The 19994-nt window shown below is 39.5% G+C and overlaps 1 protein-coding gene across 1 annotated transcript in view; it reads left to right on the forward strand.

Annotated features, from left to right (window-relative positions):
• RYR3 (ryanodine receptor 3) overlaps window positions 1-19994 on the forward strand; it is a 271072-nt gene that overhangs the window by 174033 nt on the left and 77045 nt on the right. The window contains exons 51-62 of the mRNA XM_079954045.1: window positions 258-439; window positions 4744-4822; window positions 7524-7613; window positions 7883-8029; window positions 9080-9142; window positions 9574-9649; window positions 9881-10004; window positions 11573-11688; window positions 13224-13291; window positions 14112-14233; window positions 18467-18571; window positions 19125-19174. Of these exons, the coding sequence (XP_079810171.1) occupies window positions 258-439; window positions 4744-4822; window positions 7524-7613; window positions 7883-8029; window positions 9080-9142; window positions 9574-9649; window positions 9881-10004; window positions 11573-11688; window positions 13224-13291; window positions 14112-14233; window positions 18467-18571; window positions 19125-19174 (1222 nt within the window). The remainder of the gene's footprint in view (window positions 1-257; window positions 440-4743; window positions 4823-7523; window positions 7614-7882; window positions 8030-9079; window positions 9143-9573; window positions 9650-9880; window positions 10005-11572; window positions 11689-13223; window positions 13292-14111; window positions 14234-18466; window positions 18572-19124; window positions 19175-19994) is intronic.

The following is a 19994-nucleotide window of genomic DNA, read 5'->3' on the forward strand; positions in this document are numbered from 1 at the left end:
ACAGACAGACCTTGGGACTTTTTTTACATTATCAAATAAACTGACAAAACTTCTTTAGTCTTAAAAAAATCAGCTATGAACAAAGCCTTCAAACAATTGATTTAAACAATATATAAATGTAGTTTGGTTTTCTACTAGGTGCCTGAATTAAAAAATAAATAAATCTTCATTTATCAGCATCTACTAATGCTGCTTCTTTATGGCTGTGTTGCCTTAACTAATATTTTGCATGTTTTTCTATTGGACTTTCCAACCAGTTCCTATCTCTCCTGCAGAAGTATGATCCGGAGCTTTTCCGAATGGCCTTGCCTTGTTTAAGTGCAATAGCTGGGGCTTTGCCACCAGATTATTTAGACACCCGAATTACCTCAGTTTTAGAAAAACAGACTTCAGTGGATGCTGAAGGGAACTTTGATCCCAAACCTATCAACACAGTGAAGTAAGTCATAAGTGCCTCACTCATAATGCACTAATCAATCTGGGATTCTTTTTCCAGCCTAGCAGGGGCCTTGCTATCTCTTTAACACAAGGGCTAGAGAACCTGTGGCTAAAGGGTTGCAGTATTTATCCTGCAGGCCCTGGCCTAATTTCATGAAGCCTGGAGGGAGAAAAGTATGGTTGGGAGGGAAAAGATTGAAGGGTAGAATGTGAAATGGATCAAGTGATGGAAAGAGCGAGTGGGGAAAGACCAATGTAAGCAATCAGTTCAGACCTCTTGCAAGAGCAGCCTGTTCCCAGCAGCCCAGTGGAAATGGAGGAAAGGTGAGGGGAGAGTAAAAGAGAATGAGGCATACACGACAGTATAAAGCTTTAACGACTCCTTGCTTCTCCAGCCCCTTATTATAAGTCAATCAGGTGCATCATTGCAATTATTTGGTTGGCTAGTGCATGTAAACAGAATCATGATGAGAAAACATAGGTTCTTGAGAATATGTTGACAACGTAATCTAGGCCTTTTACCACTGTCATCATTTTTTATATATATATAATTTTTATTGATTTTCCAACATAAATTTAAAACAAAATAACATACACACATAGACATACAAAAACATATAAACAAGTATAATTTCAGATCCTCTTTTTCATAAACCTTCTTTCTCGGACTTCCCCTTACCTCCCCCTCTCTGCATCCTTGTTTTAAATTTTTTCAACAACCCTTCTCTCCAATTAAATAATAACTTATTTTCTTTTTCAATTTCTTCTCCTAATTCATCAATCAATTACAGCTATAATTCTATTTTTTCTTTTCCTTTGACATTTTAGCACTCATCAATTTTACAACAGTCCTTAAGATATGCAAAAGTACATTTAAGTACCTTCTTAATTTCATTATAAATCATTTCCCAAAAGGCCTTAATCTTTGGGCAAGTCCACCAAAGGTGAAAGAAGGTACCTTCAGTCTCGTTACATTTCCAGCATTTGTTATTGGGCAGATGATAAATTTTCGCAAGCTTGACTGGGGTCATGTACCACCTGTAAATCATTTTCATAATATTTTCTCTTAAGGCATTACATGCCGTAAATTTTATGCCGGTGGTCCATAACTGTTCCCAGTCAGCAAACATAATATCATGACCAATGTCTTGTGCCCACTTAATCATAGCTGATTTAACTGTCTCATCTAGTGTATTCCACTTCAACAACAGGTTATACATTCTTGATAAATTCTTAGTATTGGGTTCTAACAGTTCTATTTCTAGTTTTGATTTCTCCACTTGGAAGCCAATTTTCCTGTCTTGATTAAACACCTCCAATATTTGATAGTAATGGAGCCAATCTCGTACCTTGGACTTTATTTTCTCAAAACTCTGTAATTAAATTTTTCCACTCTCTTGCTCTAAAATTTCACAATATTTTGGCAATTTAGATTCCATATTAAGCTTCTTCACCCCCTTAGCCTCCATTGGTGATAACCACCTAGGAGTTTTATTTTCCAACAAATCCTTGTATCGAATCCAAACATTGTATAATGCTTTCCTGACAATATGGTTTTTGAATCCTTTGTGAACTTTAACCTTGTCATACCATATATATGCATGCCAACCGAATCTGTTATCAAATCCTTCCAAATCCAGAATGTCTGTATTCTCAAGAAGTAACCAGTCTTTCAACCAGCAGAAAGCTGCTGATTCGTAGTACAATCTTAAGTCCGGCAGGGCAAACCCCCCTCTATCTTTTGCATCAGTTAATATCTTAAATTTTATTCTGGGCTTTTTGCCCTGCCAGACAAATTTAGATATATCTTTCTGCCACTTCTTGAAACAGTCCAATCTGTCCACAATCTGTAATGTCTGAAACAAAAATAACATTCTAGGCAATACATTCATCTTAATTACAGCAATTCGGCCTAACAAGGAAAGCCTCAAATTTGACCATATTTCTAGATCTTTCTTTACCTCTGTCCAACATTTGTCATAGTTATCTTTAAATAAATTCACATTTTTAGATGTCATGTTAATCCCCAAATATTTCACTTTCTTTGCCACCATTAACCCAGTTTCATTTTGAAACCTCTCTCTTTCAACATTTGTTAGATTTTTCTCCAAGACTTTAGTTTTTTGCTTATTCAGCTTAAATCCTGCTACCTGACCAAAAACTTGAATTAGTTCTAAAACTCTTTTTGTACTGGTATCTGGCTGTTGTAGAGTCAATACTAAGTCATCTGCAAATGCCCTCAGTTTATATTGTTTGGCTCCGACCTGAATTCCTTTAACCAGCTGGTCCCCCCTAATCATATTCAACAAAACCTTCAGGACTGATATAAAAAGTAATGGGGATATTGGGCACCCCTGTCATGTCCCTTTTTCTATAAGAAGCTCTTCAGTGACCACATTATTTACAATTAACTTTGCTTTTTGTTCAGAATATATTGCACCTATACCATTTTCAAACCTTTGACCTACCCCCATCCCATGGAGATTCTTCTTCATAAAACTCCAAGAAATATTATCAAAAGCTTTCTCCGCATCCACAAATATTAAAACCGCCTTCGTATTAATATTAACTGTTAGCAATTCCATAATGTCAATTATATTCCTTACGTTATCTGACATATGTCTCCCTGGGAGAAAACCTGCTTGGTCCTTATGAATCTCCTCCACCAACACCTTCTTCAGTCTTTTGGCTAAAATGTCAGCAAATATTTTGTCATCCACATTAAGTAATGATATAGGGTGGTAGTTCTTAATCTGGTTTTTTTCAGTCTCAGTCTTTGGTATAAGTGTAATAAATGCTTCTTTCCACTATTCGGGTGCCTTTTCCCCCTCTAAAATTTCATTGCAGACCTCCTTCAACGGTTGTACTAACCATTCCTTCAAAGCTTTATAATATCTGGAGGTTAGTCCATCTGGTCCTGGAGATTTACCTAATTGCATATTTTGGATGGCACCCTCTATTTCTTGTTCTGTTATTTTCTCATTCAAAACCATCATACTTTGTTGCGAGATTTTTTGTAATCCATGTTTCTTAAGAAAATCTTCTATTTCTCCTTCATTTTCCGGCACTCGTGCATATAGTCTTCTGAAATAACTCTGAAAACAATTACTAATCTCATTTGGTTTGTAGATGTTCTTTCCTTCCACCTCCAAACTTGTAACTGTATTCAATTTTTGTCTCTTCTTCAATTGCCATGCTAGAAGTTTCCTGCATTTGTCTGCTGATTCAAATGTCCTTTGTCTCATTTGCTTAATTTTCCATTCTATCTCTTGATTCATCAGTTCCATGTACTGCATCTGGTAAAACTTAATTTCTCTCAAAATTTCATGAGACTTTGGTTTAGACCTCAATTTCTTTTCTCCTTCTTTTATTTTTTCCAAAATCTTATCTTTCTTCTCATTTTGTTTCTTCCTCTTTAAAGAGTTCTGTTGTATTAGGAAACCTCGCATCACGGCCTTACTTGCATCCCAAATCACTCTTTTCTCGACGTCTGTCTTCAGATTTATCTCAAAATAGTCCTTCAAAGTTTTTTGGGCCTTTTGGTAATCTCATCATCTCTGAATAGGGTGTCATTCATTCTCCATCTAAAGGAGCAAGCTGTTGTTAGTTTCATCTCCATCTTTACAGTGTTATGGTCATCATTATCCAAATAATTTTTTAAATATTTATTCATGGAAATTGATATACTGTATTTTTCGTCCCATAGGACGCACCTAGTTTTTTGGGGGGGAAATAAAGAAAAAAAATTCCTTTATTTCCCCCCCCAAAACCAGGTCGGGGAACAGCGGGATGGTGGTGCTGCGCCTCCCCGCTGTCCCCGAGGTTGAGGGGCTGGCCGATGTCTGCCCAAAGCACGGGGCGCTCTGCTTCAGCGCGTATCACGCGCCGGGCGGCAGGCTGCTATCCGCAGCGTGGGGAGCCCTGCAGGAACTCTCGCAGGGCTCCCCACGCTGCGGATGTCTGCCCGGCGCACGGGGTGCTCTGCTTCAGGGCACCCTGCGCACCGGGCAGCAGACTGCTATCCGCAGCCTAGGGAGCCCTGCGGGAACTCCCGTGGGCTCCCTAGGCTTGCTGATAGCTTCCTGAAGCCTGGAGAGCGAGAGGAGTCGGTGCGCACCGACCCCTCTTGCTCTCCAAGCTTCAGAGAAAGCCTGTATTCGCCCCATAGGATGCACACAGATTTCCCCTTCATTTTTGGAGGGGGAAAAGTGCATCCTATAGGGCGAAAAAATACGGTAAATAGGCATATCCATATATGCCTAATTGGAGCAAATTATAAATTTTATTGCTCTTTTGTGTTTCCAGTTTTACACTTCCTGAAAAGTTGGAGTATATTGTCAACAAGTACGCTGAACATACACATGACAAATGGGCCTGTGACAAGGTATGGATTATTATAAATCTGACAATTGTCAAAGAAGGACAATGAGAGTTGAATGTTAGAAATCTGTCCAATTTATCTCCATGACAGATTTGCCTTTCAGACACCTAGACTGTTATACCAGAGCAGCACTGTCTAGTAATGCTTCTCTCTCTCTCTCTCTCTCTCTCTCTCTCTCCTCTCCTCTTCTCTTCTCTTCTCTTCTCTCTCAAAATACCTGGGGATCTTCTGGCAGCTTCTGAATGCAATAAAGTGCTGTGGTTCTTGCAATTTCCTCATAAACTGACTCAACCTGAAATAGTCTGTGTCCTTAGCAATACCTTAACTTTTAACTAGTAGTGGGAAATCATAACATTTTAGCTTGTTTACACACATGGAAATACTATATGAACTGGTACCTCGCAAGACGAATGCCTCGCAAGACGAAAAACGCGCAAGACAAAAGAGTTTTCCGTTTTTTGAGTCGTTCTGCAAGACGAATTTCCCTATGGGCTTGCTTCGCAAGACGAAACGTCTTGCGAGTTCTTGCGTGTTTGTTTCCTTTTTCTTAAAGCCGCTAAGCTGTTAATAGCCGCTAAACCACTAAGCCGCTAATAGCCGCTAAGCCGCTAATAGCCGTGCTTCGCAAGACGAAAAAACCGCAAGACGAAGAGACTCGCAGAACGGATTAATTTCGTCTTGCGAGGCACCACTGTACATGTATTGGGATGTGGGTGGCGCTGTGGTCTAAACCACTTGAGCCCCTTGGGCTTGCTGATCAGAATGTTGGCGGTTCAAATCCCCGTGGCGAAGTGAGCTCCTGTTGCTCTGTCCCAGCTCCTGCCAACCTAGCAGTTCGAAAGCACGCCAGTGCAAGTAGATAAATACAGTAGGTACCACTGTGATGGGAAGGTAAACAGCCTTTCTGTGCGCTCTGGTTTCCATCACAGTGTTCTGTTGCTCCAGAAGCGGTTTAGTCATGCTGGCCACATGACATGGAAAGCTGTCTGTGGACAAACGCTGGCTCCATCCGCCTGAAAGCGAGATGAACACTACAATCCCATAGTCACCTTTGACTGGACTTAACTGTCCAGGAGTCCTTTACCTTTACCTAAATATATCTACACAATGACACAGAACCCAGCAGCTCCAGAAATCATGTCCTCCCTAAAAGAGGTGAGACCTGGAGATTGACCTCCTGGTTGTGGATGGGTCTATTAGATAGCCCCAACGCCCGAGTGGTGGGTCCCTCATTGCTGGGTGTAATCTGGCCAATGGGGGGCAGTCTAAAGAGTTGGAGGGACCTATTTAATCTCTTGCACATGACCCAGAGATTCTCTTTCGGTTCGTGCAAACGGAACACCCACCTACCTCTCCCTATATTTAGGGCATTTTGCGATTGACCTTTCTATGCCGACGTGTGTCGTCTGTCGTTGGGACAGGGGCACGGCAAGAATTTTCCCCACTTGGCTGATTGGCAGTTGCCATTTGGGTTTCACCTGCCGCGTAGCAAATCGTCACAACTTGTAAGGTTGCAAATAGGCACTGGTTCATGTGATAGGGATGGAAGAACAGCCTCACCATCCCTATGTGAAGGGTATTCCGTTAAAGGAATCCAGGGACTTGACTTGGTTTGGTCAACCCATGAGAGGTGGTTGTGCCTGTGCCTGTGCCTGAGTCCAGGGGAGCATCTGGGGAGTGAACAGAGTCTGCTCCCAGGCATTTCACCTTTTTCAGGTGTTCACCCTTGGCTGACCTATGATAGAGCTCTGGGTCAGCGCTACCTGCAATGGTGTAGGGAGCTAGTCGAACCAGAACTTATGCTACCATTCACTTTTCTGTAATCAATAATGTGGGAATATGGTCATTTGTCCATAAGAGCATGGGCAAAAGTTCATTATTGCAAGATGATTTCATAGCAGAAAGCATTGCTTGGAAGCATGAGCAGCGCGTGGAGAGCTCATGCCATCCAATGATTGGTCCACTTAGCATAGCATGATCAACTGCGTGGTCTGGTGTGAGAACATAAGACTAATGTATTGTATTGTCTTTTATCTGCTGACTGAGGCAAAGCTCTCTCCTTGAATTTGTATCTTTTCGTGTACACACAATAAAAGGTTGGGGCAGCAGCAGCTTCTAGAGAGAGCTGCGGCCAGACTTCTTCAACCCATCTTGCCGTGAGACTGATTATTTACGGATGGCGAGCAGGTTCTCGTCACAATAAAGTTGTGGCCTAAATTCTGCCAAAAACAAAAACTAAAATTTGAGTCATGTGTGTATTTATTTAGGGGGGAGGTCTCTGGGTCTGAACACGCAAAGCACAGAATTGCAGAAATCCTATGTGTCTATGTTCTTCCCGTTCACATGAAAATATTTCTCCAATCTTATCAGGCGTATGATTTAGACAATAATTTTGTGGAGATTTTCTTTCCATGGTGGGAATGGAGCTATCTCCAAAAAACTGGGATACATGTGCAGTTGTGCCAAAATATTCACTCAAAGCACAGTGCTAATAGCTTCATTTTGTATTTAGCATCCGGAAAACCAGGCAGTATCATATTTGGATCTGAACATGGAGTTTTGGTTCTTGCCTCTTGCCATTTTCTAAGCTACTCCATTTAGTCCTTTTTCTTTTTTTAAAAAAAGCAATTTATTATAGTGGCCATCCCAGATAATTTGTTCCATCAGCTAATCACGTGTTGTGTGAATTATGTGTCTGTTTCAGAATAATAGTGGGTGGAAGTATGCATCTTCACTCGATGAAAATGTGAAGACACATCCTTTAATGAGGCCTTTTAAAACACTGACTGAAAAGGTAATAAAGGAAAGATCAAACTGCATTATTTAATGAAACAACAGATTTTGTGTGCATGTTTTGTTTGCATGTTTCATTAATACGTGAATATCACCGATGCTGCAAGGTGCATCTTTTTAATAAGCATTAAAATATGACAAGATTTAAATACAAATCATGTTAAGTTTAGCTTTCCAAATTGTATACAGTGAGATGACCTTTGTACAATACTCCAGTTTAGACTTATTCTAGGTGAAATGTTACAGAATTTGTATATATCTTTTTTTAAGGAAAAGGAAATCTATCGATGGCCTGCCAGAGAATCTCTTAAAACCATGTTAGCAATGGGATGGAGCCTAGAAAGGACAAAAGAAGGAGATTCAATGGTACAACAACGTGAAAGCGAAAAGCTTCGTAGCATATCACAGTCCAGCCAAGTAAGGCAGAACTTTCTTATAAAAAAAGACTAGAGAAAAATATGAGCACATTTTTCTCCCTGCAAACTAATGCTATTTCTGTTTTGCTATTTTTATTTTTTTATTTTTTTAAAAAGCACCTTTGTAGAAATATTGGTGTGGTGAACCAATCCTGTGAAATGTGTTAAGAATATTGCTTGCCACACTCTGAGATGGAGAGCATGTTGGAACATACGCAATAGCAATTCCCCCTGGCAAATTGTTCCAGTTGCCAATTTATTGTGACTTTTTCATATCTAATGATCAGGTGACTAAGCCCTTATTTGTGAGGAAATTTTTTTTAACACAATACAGTTTTTAATAGAATGCAATTTTCCATCCCACTTGCTCCACAGGGAGGAATATGCAAACTAGATAGATCTTACCTTGCTGCGGGAGGACAGAACCTCTAGCTTTCTTCCTGCCTTGCTCCCATGCAGGTTGGGTGACAGCTGTACGCTGTCATCTACACTATGCAGTCCGACCCCATGATATTGCACAGGAATCTGTGGACTTAGCACTCACACCTGTAGAACATGGCTCCACAAAGACACATCTTTCTGGTGCAGGGGTGTAAATTTGAGTTCATCATACTCCTTTCCACTTCATAGGTCTTGTGTGTCAGCAGTTGTATAGGCTCTCAGCAAGCCTCTCTTTCACTGTAGTGGCAGGGATTTAGCTTGTCAGGGTCTGAAGAAACATGGCTCCTTCCAGGCTTCCATGCCACCTTCCACCCTGTTCTAGAGAATTCCCCAACACTCTGGAGCTGATTTTCAGGGGATGGTGGGGACTGCAGGATATTGGCAAAAATCTGCTCTCCTGCTGCATTCAACGATGCTTCCACTGGATCAAAAGCCTTTCCACGAGTACTATGGTACTAACTGAATTTCACCATAATTTAAGTTTTTAATAACACTTAGCATCAGGCATTTTGCATCCTTAAAATAACTTTATTCAATATAGATTGACATGTAAAGAATCTAAATATGCAAAAAAAACCCAACAACCACTAATTCTTCCTTTTAATAATAGGGAAATGGATACAACCCAGCACCACTTGATCTTTCAAATGTTGTACTCTCCAGAGAAATCCAGGTTTGTATAAGGCTATTCAAAAATGTAGGAAAACACCTATTCATACTTAAATAAGAGCAAAAAGGGCCAACAAGAGAGTGTCCTTATGTTCAAAAGTACTGTGCTCTAGCCACAGAACAGAAAGTATCATAACCATAAGGCATTTCAAACAAACCACATCCAACATAAATAGGTCCTCATTTTCCTAGGACCTGCACCATGAGCCATAAAGCGCATCCTTTATCGTATTATCTGCCCTGACTCCATCTATGTAACAAAGCATTGGGAGACAGAAATAGCCTTTCCCAAAGCAGATGCCCTCATTAGGTATTCCTCCTTTCCAGCTTAACACTTACTATAAATGATATATTTAAATACTATAATATATATTTCTGAAAAATTGTATTTCTTTTGATTTTGGATTATTCCTTCTTGATTTGGTGGTGATACAGGGAATGGTTGAAGTGGTAGCAGAAAACTATCATAACATTTGGGCTAAAAAGAAGAAAACTGAATTGGAAAGTAAAGGTAAGACTGAAATGTTTTGTGTGAAACCTGATATTCAGTAGGGGAATATCTGAAAATACAGATGACATGATAAGAATAGCCTTAGGCTGCAATCCTAAACCCACTTACTTGAGAGTAAGATCAATGGAATTCAATGGGACTTACCTCTAAGTAGACAAAATGACGACCACAGCCTTAGTTTGTCTGTCAATTCCTATTGTAAATATTAACACTTCTCTCATCTTACCATAGGTGGAGGTAGTCATCCTTTATTAGTACCTTATGACACTTTGACAGCCAAAGAAAAGTCTCGGGATAGGGAGAAAGCACAAGAACTGTTTAAATTTCTTCTAGTGAATGGCATTGTCATATCCAGGCAAGTTGTATATCACTGTGTAAATAACTTGTGTTGCCCAAGTTTTTTGTTTTATTTCTCTTGCTTTGAACATAGCCAAATAAACCTTTTCCCAATCATTTTTAACCTCTCTTGCAATCCTGGGCAATTTGAGCTTTGGCCCACTTGACCTTGTTGGCTACTCATGTATACTCTTCCTTCATGGTTGAACCTTTCTTCCATGCCCTTCTTAAATCTCGGCTCATCTGTAAGCTTCTTATGAAGCCATACCTTATTCTTTAGATGCCTCCCACTTTTCTTACTTGTTGGAATTGTCTGCATTTGTGCCTTCAATATTTCACCTTTAAGAAACTCCCATCCATCCTGAATCCACTTCGCTTTGAGTATTTTTGACCATGGGGCCTTTCCCAGTAGTTCTTTCAGCTTTTTCAAAATTGGCCTTCTTAAAGTCCAGAGTGCATCTCCAGCTACACTCAGCTTCCCCTTGCCTCCATATCATGAAACCCAAAAGGGTGTGATTACTTCCTCCCAAGGTTCCCAGTACTGTCGATCAGTTCCTCCCTGTTGGTGAGGTTGTGGCTAGATGCATCCTATGGCTCTGTCATTGAGAGACAAGATGCAAATTGACATCTGGTCTGAGCTCCATACGTTGGGAAGAAATTGTTGGGTGAAGAGGCTCTGAGTTATATATTGAAAGGTAAGAAGAAGGTCATGCCTTCTGCACTCCAGTAATGAAACAGCAAAATGTGTTTTAATGATACCATCCATATCAAATTAGTCATTCCTTACAATCCGGATTCAGAGACCTTGATATTTGGTCCAGTTTTCCTTCCCGGGGGTAGTCCAGATTTCAGTCTAGAGAGCAGCAGCCTACTTCAGGATTCCCAGATGTTATACCATCCAGAGGAGGGATGCAGCAAAATCAATTTTGATTCTCCATAGCCACCATTGGCGATGCGGGTTGCTTCATGTTGCTACCAGATGAGAAGCAAGCAAATTTCCTCACTGGGTGAAGAATTATGTTAAGGATACTGGATAGAATTTCAAACCCTTCTGCCAAGTCACTTCACATGATAATCAGAAATCCAGAGAAACAGGAATTGATGCAAGCGGCCATAGGTCATCTTCTTCAGATAGCTGCAGTCAAGCAAGTAACCTCAGAACAGAGGTTTTCAGGTGTTTATTGTTCCAAAGAAAGGGGGCACTTGGCAGGTGATATTGGATTTGAAATTCTTGAACAAGTTTGTAACATACTGAATTTTTTGTATGGAAACGTTGATCTTCCTTGGGAAGGCATAACTAGCTGGCTTCAGCAGATTTCACCAAGGTCTGTCTCCATGTGCCAATCTACCCAGAGCATTGACAGTTTCTCAGCTTTGCCTATGCAGGTCAACATTTTCAGTTCAACATTTTAGGGCCCCCTCAAAAATACATTTATGGTAAATGAATGGTACCCTTTTCCCGCTTAAAAGCTGCAACCCTAAAAAATGGGCAATTTCAAATAATGTTTCAAAAGTAACATGTACAATATGATAAGGTAGCTCAGTTTGAAGTCATTAATATTAAGCAAACATGCTTCTTTTTACTAGAGGCTTAAGTGGCATGGAGATGGACGCTTCATCCATGGAAAAGAGGTTTGCCTATAAATTTCTGAAGAAGATTCTCAAATACGTTGACTCTGCTCAAGAATTCATTGCACATTTAGGTAAGTTTCTGTAGGCTACTAATCAGAAAGGCAGATTTTACCCTAATTGTTGTCATTTCCTTGTGAAGTGGCATGGACTGTGCAGGGCTTTGATCCTTACTTGCTGTGCAGAAGTGTTTGCAGGATTGCTTGAGCTTGCAGATTGAGCATCCACAAGCAGCCTCTGTCGGCCCTATCTTCCTGAGCCCACCACCCCACGCGTATCTGGGCAAGAGAAGGGGAAAGGAGAGGTGGCCATGACAGGCACCCTTAATTTAGCTTTCCCTTTGAGGAAACATGCATTGTCCAGAGTGGATGTCATGCAGAAAATGCCAGTTCCACCCACATGGTGCTTTTTTCTCAAAGGAATAGTGCACAAACTGTTAATGCAGAGTCCCCAGTGAGAAAAGATCACCCTGTGCTCTTTCCAACAGGAGAAAGGGTCCTCAGCACTAGTTTCCCTACAGAATGCTGCTCCCAGGAGGGGCAAGGGTGCTTGGAGCTTTTTCAACTGCTGCCTCTACTTCCCCATCTTCTGCCTCAGGAGGGAAGAGAGAAGCTTTGAATGTGGGTGAAGATGCTGGCCAAGCATCTTCAAGGGAATTATGTGCACACGAGCTTTGTGGTCTTTTGTGTTCACACATGTCTTTCAAGAAAGAAAAAAGGGATGCTCCCTTACCTTTAACTTCACATTTAAGAAGCTCCTTTCAAAGCAATGTTGAATAGTGTGGAGAACAGGAGGGTGAAGTTAGGCATGCTACTGATTCTTCATTTGAGTTAGTATGGCCACCCAAGTGCAATTTTTATTTTTGAAATTTGTATACCATACTTTATCAATTGATTCCAGAGTGCTTTACAACATTAAAACAACAAAATTCAGTAAGAAGTATAAAATTAAGAGAAGGTTAAAACATTATAAAAGCAGCAGAATATATGGTGATGATGATGATGATGATGGCCTGTGGTCATGTGAGAGGATTTACCCAATCCACTGTCCCCAGCATCCCACTTCTAAATCTACGATTCAGGTGATCCAATAGTTCTTTTTGCCAAACCTGTAACTTATGGGCCATATCTCACCCTAAAAAGAGGCACCCTAATACTCTCCCAAAATCTGTCATTAAAAAATATCTCCTGGGTTTGTTCTTGCCTGTTCCAGTGATTCCCCCACTGTGATTACATGATGCCAAAAAGTTATTTCTGCTTTACATAAATGAAGCAGCACTTAAATGAAAAACCATTTCAAAAAAAGAAAAGGAAAAAAACTCATTTTTTTGGGGGGGGGAGATTCAAAAATAGGAGTTGAGCACACACAGATGGACTTTCTCAGTTCATCTTCAGCATCCACAAGATCTTAAGCAGCTTTATCATTTATCACGTTTGCCTAAATGGAGATGATCACTAAATAGGAGCACATAGTTGCCTCTTCTGTTCCTATATAGATGATATGGTTGGTGCTTCTGAAATTTTGACTTCATGTATTTCAAAAGCTCATGGAAGATGTAAATTGATATTTTTTGCCCAGTGTTACTTACCATTTTATTGTTTCTCTCCAGAAGCTATTGTCACCAGTGGAAAAACTGAGAAATCACCACATGACCAAGAAATTAAGTTCTTTGCCAAAGTGAGTTGTTACATTAAAAAACAAATGAACTATTTTAACTTTCACAGTAATGCAAGAATATAGTATGTATTAATGTTGAGATTTTGTAAAGAAACCCAAATAAATTGGTATTGAAAATTGGTTAGTGCTTTAAGGCTCTCCCTCTCCCTCCCTCTCTCTCTCGATGTAGGGCTGCCATCATGCAGCCCACATTGGAAGATTTGTAGTGCCTCATCACAGTCTTGGATTTAGATGGTGTTGAGGCAGGGTTGGAGGGCAAAGTGAAGGCAGGTTTATACAACAGCAGTGGCCATGGCATGGGAGCAAGAAGGGAGGGACACCAAGAGAGGAATAGTGGTGGTTTAAAACAATGGTGGAAGTTTAAGTAAAGCAGCGATGGAGGGACACTTGTACTTCCAATGACAGTGTAGGATCCAGTAGTACCCTCAAGCAGCTCACCTTCTTCTTCAAGGAGAGTGAAACCTCATCCAAAATAGGTTGCGTTCTATTCATTTAGACTGAAGAACCACCCCGGTTGCCGTCTGATTTCTCTGAGAGAGAATTTTAATTTTGTCTGGGATTAAAACCTCACTAAACACTGAGCAAGATGGCGGGTAGATAAGGAACAGGAAGTGGAGAGGTATGAAGGAAGGGTGTAAAGTAAGATATAGACTGAAAATAGAATAAATGCCATCATGGGAATTAATTAGTTAATTAACAAGTTAAAAGTTAAAGGAATTGCTAACTGGTTAAATTTTTCAACTGTAAACTTCACTTTTAAAAAAGTTAACTTTATCCTTTTTACAATTTAAATCTAAAACTTTTTATCTGAATTCCCTAGGTTCTACTTCCACTAGTTGACCAGTATTTTACCAACCATTGCCTGTATTTCCTCTCCTCCCCAACTAAGCCACTCAGCAGTAGTGGATATGCTTCAAATAAAGAAAAAGAAATGGTAGCAAGGTATGTAAGTAAGAAAAAATACAGTCTATGACACTGGAAAAATCATGATATAATAAAGGTATTAGGCTCTTTAAAATATTTATTTCATATATCCTTATAACTCTAGCCAGTTTTTTTTTAATAATCCAAACTTGTATTTTAATTATATCATCAGATGTCAAAGAGATAAACAACTACCTATCATTTAGAAGACATCTGAAGGCAGCCCTGTTCAGGGAAGTTTTTAATGTGTGACATTTTAAAGTATTTTTCATCTTTGTTGCAAGCCGCCCAGAGTGGCTGGGGAAACCCAGCCAGATGGGCGGGGTACAAATTATTATTATTATTATTATTATTATTATTATTATTATTATTATTATTATATTAGTCTACATTGAGTGGTCACACATGTGCCTCTTCATACAGTCACCTTACACTCTAGTGATGCTGATAATAGAACAATAATATGAAAAATAACATGAATAACTTTATATACATATCTTTTGTGTCAATTTAGTTAGAAATGTAATTACAAAAAGAAGTAAAACTCCTTTTAAGCCCCTTTCTTGCTGGTTAAGAATTCTGTCATTTTTATTTATTTCTCTACATTATTGATTTTCTCACTGATTCTCTTGTCTTTCCTTCAAATTATTATCCTGGGGGAGATAGGTTTGTTTTTTTGTTTTCTAAATAGATTTTTTTAAGATACTAAATAAGATTTTTCCAAACGTTTCACTTTCAGTGATATTTTAATCTGGATATAATTCTCAAATTTTATCTAAGTGTTTTCATTCACAATATACTGATTTTATTGCTCATGTTCAGTATTATATATAGAACACTTTATCAGACATTTTTCTAAAATGCAAATATGTTGCTTTTGGTTTCTCACTTTCTGTTTGTAAGTCCATTAAAATACTATCCAATCTTTCCTGGTATTATTTATTCTTTAGAATCCTATGTTGTTGTTTATTCATGGTTTTGGTTTTTGCTCATGGAAGGAGGACATCCTTGTGGGTGAGTCCTCCTATCTACCTCAAAGATTCAGAGGTTCCAAAGGCTTCCAGAACCTCTGTTGGGAGAGGGAGCCCTCTCAAATATTGTCCATCCTCACCTAGAGGTAGCATGGGATCATTACTTTCCAAGGTATGGGTTGTTGCTGTTTTCTTGACTCTTCCCCATGACTAGTTTTAGCTAGTTAGTAAAGTTTCTATCTTAGGTTTTTGTTTGTTTGTTTTGGGATTCACTGCTGAAGAGGTGATAGAGTAGTCAGCCACATACAAAACAAGTTGACATTTTGACATCCCTCCAGGAGCTGCCTGGATCCAATTCGGGAGGGTTGATTTATTCCACTTGTGTCTAAAAGCATCTCAGCATCTAGGGCAGAGATGGGCAACACGTGACCCTCTGAATGTTGTTGGACTGCAACTCCCATCAGCTCCAACCATGATGGCTATAGAGAAGACTGTAGTTATATCCAGCAACATATGGAGGGCCGCAGATTCACCATCCCTGATCAGCGGGTAAAATCTTAAGTATTGACTTCTACTGCCATCCATTATTGATGGCAAATCATTCTGTCCTGGGTATAGAGAGTGGTTGTCTGAGCAATGAAAAAGGTGTCTGACAAAAATAAGGAATGAAGTGCAATGAAAATCAAAGGAATCGACAGCTTCACTCTTTGAAGACTGATGTATTGTGCTTTTCCTTTAGATCTAATACCATGGAGACAGTTACAGATAACTGTAAACGGAATTGTTCTCCCTATGGGTACAGTCTACCTACTGTTAATGTAGTCCTTGTGATGAATCCACCATGCTCCTTTTTACAGGAGGTTTAGGGGAAGACATCTCAGACAGGTGTATAGATCTTACTGAAGAGGGAAATCCAGGGGACATTTAAACTGCCCCCCAGGAAGGGGGGAGACTGAATAATGGTGGGTTTCTTAATCCAGCCATTCTCCTACAGCTTTTTAAACTTCGTACTTGATTAATACAAACCTCAGAGCACTGGAACGTCACCACCTTCCTTTGTCGAAAGCTGGTGTCAACCATGAGCTACTAATGTAAACTCCCTTTTTCAGTCTAATCCAGGGTTTGTTGGAGCGGCATACTAGCTTCCATAGCCTGCTGCTTGTTTTGCCTAGGAAGAATGCTCATCCGCTGTGTCAACTCCCAAGTGGAGGAAGAAGGCAGGCAGGACTGGGCAGAGGGACACCTTCCCAGCAGGGAGGACCAGGAGTTTGGATTGCTCTGCTAATCAATTGAGTGCGGATTGCTAGCTTCTAATCTAAAGCCCACCCTATTTTGGGGTGCTAAGCTTTTGGGTGATTTCCTGAATGATGCACCAACTAAAATGAAGTTTAAAAGCCTATGTTATCTCTTCCTAAATAAGGAGAAGCAGAAGGTTAATATAAGGAGTCAGAACTCATTTTGCAATCATAGAGTTCCTTTTTGAGCTAGCTAATTTTGACCTATCAGGTATTAATAGTAAAATATAGCCACTAGCCAGAACTAAGCAGCAGTAGAGACAAAATTCTGTTTGATGCCATATTTTACCAGTGGGAAACTTTAATATTTCTTCTACATGTGGGAACCGTTAACTACTCACCCTTCAGCCTGATGTCCAGTCTTTTGGAAATTTGTATAAGAAAGAACTGTGTACCAAGGTGGTCGTTGTTGCCTTTTTCTGTTGAGCAGACCAAAGTTCTGGAAGCTTAAGAAAATTGCAAAATCAGATCAACAGCTTCTACTATTGTTGATGGACCTATTCCCATAATGTCCAATGTAATATTTAGACCCAGCCTAGCTTTGCCTCGTTGCATGAAAATTTAACAATTTAAATGGGCTAGGATATGCTCGAACAATAATTAATATAATTGTGGCTTCTCATAAAAGATATCCAATCAAACCTAAAAACTGCTATAAAGTGTGTTTAAGCTGTTGCCAAAGAAAGAAGGTGGCCCTCAATAAGACTAATGTCCCTCATTTACTGAGACTTTTAATGCAGAACTTTCACAGGGGCTATGATCTGATGCTACACCTGCCAAGACACTCACACAATAAGCACACAATAAGCAAACTTTGAAAATGGTCTGTTTAATTAGTCTACTTCCAGTGCATATATTCTCTTTATATAATTCTTCCATCAGGCTCTTCTTATTGCTGACAAAACCATATTTTAAGCCAATTCATATGCTCTCAGACCAACTCCTGACCTTGAAAGTCCAGTTCCTGGTGGCAGTTAGGGTATCTGGTGGCAGGAAGGATGTCTTAGCTGTATGCTCTTGCCTTTCAGGAACCCAGGCACTGATGTCTTTATTTAGAAGATTTATGAAATCTTGTTTTAGCTGAGATTCCTGCATTGCAATGGGTTGGACTTGATGGCCCTTGGGGTCCCTTCCAACTCTACAATTCTATGATTCTGTGATTCCCTAAAGTAATTTGTCCCACAGAATGCAGGAATTGGTTCTCTCCTATTTTTCCCCTAACTCATTCCGAGAGAGAGAGAGAGAGAGAGAGAGAGAGAGAGGCTGGCTTACGTTGGATACATGTCGGATACTCAATATGTATTTATGGAGAACAATATTTACTAAATAAGTAATTGGACTTCAGATTCCTTGTTTATTTTCTTCCATAGTTTCTTGGGACAGAAAGATTTCTAGAGCAACTCTATAAATATGTGGCTTTGGACTCCATGCTCCCTGGAGTAGTGTGATGCTCTAAATAAAGATATATGTGCCTCTCTTCCTCAAAGACTGTATGACATTAGTATACTAATTACCTTTTAAGCCACCAGGAGGTATTTTGGCACACTGAGGGTAGGCACCATAGCTGCTCTGATTACTAACCCACCATTATCTCATATCTGAAGAGCAGCTGTGGGATGGGCACTCAGTACACCTACTTCTGTATAGATGCCTTCACTGAAGCACAATTTGAGTAAAGAATCCTATCACAGATGTATTGAAGTTAGGTCTCACCTCTTGATGGGTTCTCGTGCTTACCATTAATTTGAAGGATATCCTTGCATGACCTAGGAAAACATTGCTTATCCTGAGGGTTCTTTCTGGTCATGAAAATGAGGACATCCTGCATTATTTCACACTAGAATCTTGAAATGACCTCTTGTCCTGGTGGAGTTAACTAAAGTTGCAGTATTAGAACTTAATAATAGTCATTTATTTCTGGTTAGATGATCTTTTGTTCCTCAGCTGTTGGAAGCCTCCAAAACTGAGAGGTTTCCTCCTCCCAGCAGAGATTCCAGAAGCCTCTGGAAGTCCTGCCTTCTTGAAATGGATGGGAGGAGTCAGCCATCAAAGGATGTTCTCCTTTCCATGACAAGAAAGAGCCCTCATAAGTAAGTCCAATAATTATTTCCATTATCTTCTGATGACTTTTATCTTCTCAACTTCATTTTGTCTTGCTTACTATTTGGTTGCTAAGAGTAGAACTGATGAAGCAGAAAATATAAGTTGTTTTTCCCCCTGGTGCCATAACCTTATGTAGCAATGATTTAACATAACTGTTATTTGTGATCATTTTTTTTTTAAATTTGAATTCTGTATTTTTTCACATTCTTAAGTTCTTTTATTTTGTACCTTCAAAAAGAAATGACCATTACAGAATGATTTGGTTACATAACATATATAGTGATCAAAGAGCTTATTTGTGAAAGAAAATTTAATTTTTTTTAGAATAGTATTCACTTTCCCCCTAGATGTATAGAAAATAATTTCTAAATGCAGTTATTATCAAACTCAGCTTCTGTTTAATTCAAAACATACTTTGTATCTTTGTTTCACATCTACCATTCTCACAGTTGCTCCTCACTACTGTATTAATTTATTATCTAAACAAATCTTTAACCCCTCTGTATTTTTCCTGCTGTTTTGCATTCTTTTCGGCTTTAGCCTTTTCTGCAAACTTGCTGCTCTTGTTAGACATAGGATTTCACTTTTTGGTAAGTTAAGAAAGATTTTCATTAAGTTATCATCACAAGTTGTCTGGGATATTTCTGGGTTGATGAGAAATTGTTGACTGCTTTTTAGCTAGTAATCATGAAAAGGATTTTAAATTTATTTTTTTTAAGATAAAGTATCCCTGAACTGTCTCTTTGTAGTGTCCTTTCAATCTCTCCTGCTGTCATACCCTGGGACAATTCTGTAAAATTGTTTACGAGTCCCATTTCCTGCTTCTGTATCAACATATATCTGCTTTGTTTTCTGACTACGGTGTTATCAATAATATATTTAAGCAAATGCAGAAGAGCGTGATAATATCATGCAAAGTACTAGATACTGGAAGAGGAATTTTAGTATGTTGTGGAGGAGCAATCGTAGCATCTTGCTAAGTACAATATACTATCCTTGCACAAACTGCACAGAAACTTGATAATTTGCAGAGTGTGATGCTATGGGTGGTTGTGGTTGTGAGTTTCTTTGGTGGAGCTCCCACCATTACCTAAACCCTTTTGGCTTCAACTCAGATACATTTTTCCCCATAAATGTTTTTTCAGCCAGGAGCTAAGACTATGTACTACTCATGAGTGAGGTCCTTACTCACAAGTGTGAAGGGAGGGAGTGGAGGGAAATATGGGAGAGCCACTTAGAAGAGGCTGAAGAAGGGAAATGCCAAGGAAGAAAGACTTCTGAAGCTTCTCTTTGAGACAATCATAGCTCAGAGCTGAGAAGGAGCATGGGTGAGATCCAGCTCCCTTCTACTGAGGCATTAGACCACAGATTGGAGCCTTAAAGGTGCAAGGCACAGTTGCACATTCTGCA

Source organism: Podarcis cretensis (genome assembly GCF_951804945.1).
Source record: "Podarcis cretensis genome assembly, chromosome: 1".
NCBI classification, from domain to species: domain Eukaryota; kingdom Metazoa; phylum Chordata; class Lepidosauria; order Squamata; family Lacertidae; genus Podarcis; species Podarcis cretensis.